The sequence below is a fragment of the Balaenoptera borealis genome (genome assembly GCF_965194805.1).
Source record: "Balaenoptera borealis genome assembly, chromosome: 18".
Lineage (NCBI taxonomy): Eukaryota > Metazoa > Chordata > Mammalia > Artiodactyla > Balaenopteridae > Balaenoptera > Balaenoptera borealis.
Window position 1 is genome coordinate 78,469,792 of NC_138877.1, and position 4,541 is coordinate 78,474,332.

At 59.4% G+C, this 4,541-nt stretch overlaps 1 protein-coding gene across 1 annotated transcript; it reads left to right on the plus strand.

Annotated features, from left to right (window-relative positions):
• The first annotated feature begins 355 nt into the window (after window positions 1-355).
• Window positions 356-4,052, plus strand: SOX1 (SRY-box transcription factor 1). Its single transcript, XM_082365807.1, has one exon. The coding sequence runs from the start codon at window positions 880-882 to the stop codon at window positions 2,041-2,043; it is 1,164 nt and encodes a 387-aa protein (XP_082221933.1). The 5' UTR covers window positions 356-879; the 3' UTR covers window positions 2,044-4,052.
• Window positions 4,053-4,541: the final 489 nt, after the last annotated feature.

Below are 4,541 nucleotides of genomic sequence, written 5' to 3' on the forward strand. Positions count from 1 at the left end.
GCCGCCCGCGCCCGGCGCCTCTACTCCCTCCCCACGTCACTCGCCAGCGCGCCATGCAAATCACCGCCGCCGCCGGCTCCCATTGGCCGCGGCGCGCTCATTTAATGGCAGCCCGGGCCGGGCGTATGGCTGCTGGGCCCCGCGCGCCGCCGGCCCCGCGTGCGCCTCCGCTCCGAGCGCACGGCCCCGGGCAGGCAGCGGGCAGCCCATCCCTGGCTCGGCCGCCCTGCTTTCTGGCCCTCTCTGCGCGCCTGCCCTTCCTCAGCTGCCCCCGGCCCCCCTCCCCGGCGGCACCGTGAGCGCCCCCCCGCCCCCCCCCCGCTCCCCCCTCGGCGGCTCGCTCCCCACGGGCACCTGGGACCGGCACATGCCCAGCGCACGCGGCACGCCGCGCTGCTAGAAGTTGCAGCCCCGGAGTTGGAGGCCGCCGAGGACCGAGCGCAGGAGGAAGGAGGCTCCGGCGGCGGGCGGGCGAGGCGGCGGCGGCGAGCCCCGGGCCTGGCCCGGCCCCGCGCACCGCTCGCGTCCCGGAAAGTGGAGCTGCAACTTGGCCGCGACTGAACCTGTTTGCACCGCTCCGCCGAGGGCGACCCGGCTGCGGCGGCGACGGCGATCCCGGCCCTCGGCCTCTTTGGCAAGTGGTTTGTGCTGCAGAGAAACTTTCCACCTGTGAGCCGGACCGGCGCTAAGTGCGTGTGTTTTTGCCTCTTTTTTGTTGCTGTCGCCTCCACCTCTCCCCATTCTTCTCTCTGCCAGGACCTCTCCCCGCGACCCACGTCTCGTTCCGTCTGAGCCCCTCTCCGTCCCCCCCCCCGCCCCCCGGCTGTCTATGCTCCAGGCCCCCTCCTCGCGGTGCCGGTGAACCCGCGAGCCGCCCCGATGTACAGCATGATGATGGAGACCGACCTGCACTCGCCCGGCGGCGCCCAGGCCCCCACGAACCTGTCGGGACCGGCCGGGGCGGGCGGGGGCGGCGGCGGCGGCGGCGCGGGAGCCAAGGCCAACCAGGACCGGGTGAAGCGGCCCATGAACGCCTTCATGGTGTGGTCCCGCGGACAGCGGCGCAAGATGGCCCAGGAGAACCCCAAGATGCACAACTCGGAGATCAGCAAGCGCCTGGGCGCCGAGTGGAAGGTCATGTCCGAAGCCGAGAAGCGGCCTTTCATCGACGAGGCCAAGCGGCTGCGCGCGCTGCACATGAAGGAGCACCCGGACTACAAGTACCGGCCGCGCCGCAAGACCAAGACGCTGCTCAAGAAGGACAAGTACTCGCTGGCCGGCGGGCTGCTGGCGGCAGGCGCGGGCGGCGGCGGCGCGGCCGTGGCCATGGGCGTGGGCGTGGGTGTGGGCGCGGCGGCCGTGGGCCAGCGCCTCGAGAGCCCGGGCGGCGCGGCGGCCGGCGGCTACGCGCACGTCAACGGCTGGGCCAACGGCGCCTACCCCGGCTCGGTGGCGGCGGCGGCGGCGGCCGCGGCCATGATGCAGGAGGCGCAGCTGGCCTACGGGCAACATCCGGGCGCGGGCGGCGCGCACCCGCACGCGCACCCGGCGCACCCGCACCCGCACCACCCGCACGCGCACCCGCACAACCCGCAGCCCATGCACCGCTACGACATGGGCGCGCTGCAGTACAGCCCCATCTCCAACTCGCAGGGCTACATGAGCGCCTCGCCCTCGGGCTACGGCGGCCTCCCCTACGGTGCAGCGGCCGCCGCCGCCGCCGCCGCGGGCGGCGCGCACCAGAACTCGGCCGTGGCGGCGGCGGCGGCGGCGGCGGCCGCGTCGTCGGGCGCCCTGGGCGCGCTCGGCTCGCTCGTCAAGTCGGAGCCGAGCGGCAGCCCGCCGGCCCCGGCGCACTCGCGGGCGCCGTGCCCCGGGGACCTGCGCGAGATGATCAGCATGTACTTGCCGGCCGGCGAGGGCGGCGACCCGGCGGCGGCGGCGGCCGCAGCCGCGGCGCAGAGCCGGCTGCACTCGCTGCCGCAGCACTACCAGGGCGCGGGCGCGGGCGTCAACGGCACGGTGCCCCTGACGCACATCTAGGGACGCGGGGGGCCCTGCGGCCGGCGACGCGCCGCCTGGCTTTTGTACAGACGTTTCCACGTTCTCGTAAACAGGCAAACACTGGCGCCGAGCACCAGGTGACACCCGGCCCCCCTAACCGGGAGCTCCTGGGGACCGCTAGGCGGGACCGTTGTGCGTTTGAGACTGAACTTCGGTGTTTTCTTGAGACTTTTTGTACAGTATTTATCACCCGCGGAGGCAGAAAGCGTTTTCTTTGCTCGAGGGGACACAGAGACCAAACCAAGCGAGAGGCGACGCCAGCTTTTTTCGATCCCGGCCGCGCGCCCGCCCTCCGCCCGCATCGCCTCCTGACGGCGTCGGGTGCCGGCGACGCGGGGAGCTGCTCTCATTTGTTATCGGTGTAGTGAGCCAGAGCCAAACACACGCTTTTGGTGGTCGTTACCGCCTTGGGGGCTTGGTTGGTTAACTTATACCAAGAGATCCCCACCTGTACCCCTTTCAGACGGCAGCGTTATTCTGGGTTTTGTAAAACTTTCTGTATCTGAGCATTTCCGGTTTTTTGTTTTGTATTATTTCATGTAAACGCGTTGTGAAGTTTTTATTGGAGGCGTTGCGGTGTGGGCAGGAGGATTCAGATTATGTACATAGTTTCCTGAAAAGCTTTTCTTCTCGAAACGGTAAAGGAACCTCCACCCTGAAAATGCATCGAGCTTTGAGTCAATAAATTTGAGAGAGAGAAGTCCGGTTTTTCCCCCTAAACTTGAAACGTGCTAAATTTAGATTCATGTTTTATGAGCTCAAAACACAATCAGTAAATCTGACTAAGGAGAAAGAAAAATTATCAGCATGAACTAAAACTGAGGGAACCCCAGGGGAGAGGGTACGGTTTTCATGGAGCTGCATTCAGAGGAACGGAGGGAAGTTAAAATCGGTAGATTATTTTGTAGCGTTTACAGTGTTATTACGGAACGAGAAATAATTGCCCCCCCCCAAAAAAAATTTAGTTTTGTAGTCCGGCCGTTGGGTGTGTAGTTTTTAGCTGCCGGCCGCTGCCGGCGAGCTTTGCGATCCCTGGTTTCGGGCTTTGCCTCTTGCAGCTGGCCCAGGACCTGAGTGCAGTTTGGGGCGGAGGAGGGAGGAGAGAAGACCCCAATGGCGGGACCAGGCCAAGGATGGATGACAGAGACCACGGCGGGGGCGCGGGGGCCCCCGACTCCCGGGCAGTTAACAAGATTGCGAGTGGAATTTTCTGAATTTGGCGCAAGGAAACGCAGTCTCTAAACTAAAATGTACTGCAACCGAGGCCCCTCCGTCTGTCCTCAGCCCCTCCCTCTGGTATATTTCTCCTTGGAAAGGGACAAAATAATTTTGTTGGATTTTCACACACACAGAACCGACCGCCCCCACATGCCCCGCCGTGACACTGGGATGCAAGTTGCTAGCCGATGTGAACGCAAAATGCGGTGTTTATTATTCCTAATGAGATCTGAGGTTGTTTGATGCTTTAAATTTTTTAATTATATTTTTTCTAGGTGTTTATTGGTACATTGCAGTTTTTTTCTGGATTTTAAAGTTTTCTGTAAAACTTTGTCTTCAAGTAATCTGACAGCATTAAATATTGCATTTAAAAGTTATACTGTAGCAAATACGTTTTGACATTAGTCACAGCATAAAGATGAAATATTTTTGAAAAGAACAAACTTTTAGGCCAGATGGAAATATGTTGATTTCATCAACCCCTCATTTTCTTAACATCTTTTTTTTTTTTTTTTTGGTACTGGAACGAGCATAGACTATCCTTCCGAACATGGGCCTATGCTAGCAGGCTAATGAGAACTACATTCAGGCTGTGCTGGAGAATAGCTTTAAGTAAAATGCTCACCTGACAATTGACATGTGTAATTTTTTGGAGTCACTTTGATAATTTTGCTTCAACCGCTCATTCCTTAAGGTGATTGCAGAAATATCAAGAACGACGTCAATTGCTTCTTTCTAACAAGATAATAAAGTCTCCCTCTTTTTTCTTTTCCCTCTCTCTCTCTCTCTCTCTCTTTATTTATTTATTTATTTATTTTTGCTTTAGCAATCTGATGTGTTTGGATACATAGGGACTGCTGAGCAGAACAGCATCTTCAGATAGTGAGATAGTCTGGGAATAAATGCCACACACAGTCCCCTCTGGGAGAGGAAATTCTGTGATGCTCTGTGAACTCCACGTGCAGCCTAAGGTGCAGGCCTCATTTACTCTGAAATATACGGAGTTCCGTGGACTCCGTCTGGCTCTTTTGCAGCATCTCCCTGCACTTACTAAGGTGGCAGGCAGATGTGGGGTTGTGCTCGAATATATGTGTAACCAAACTTGTATCTATGCTCGACTATTGGCATAACAATATTAGTAATGTGGGTAACACCTGAAATGTTTCTGACTATAAAAAGTTTAGCAGGATGCGGGGGACTCGGCAGAGCTGTCTGTCGATTTCCTGGAAGGTGGACTTAGTGTGGCATTTTCCCCGATG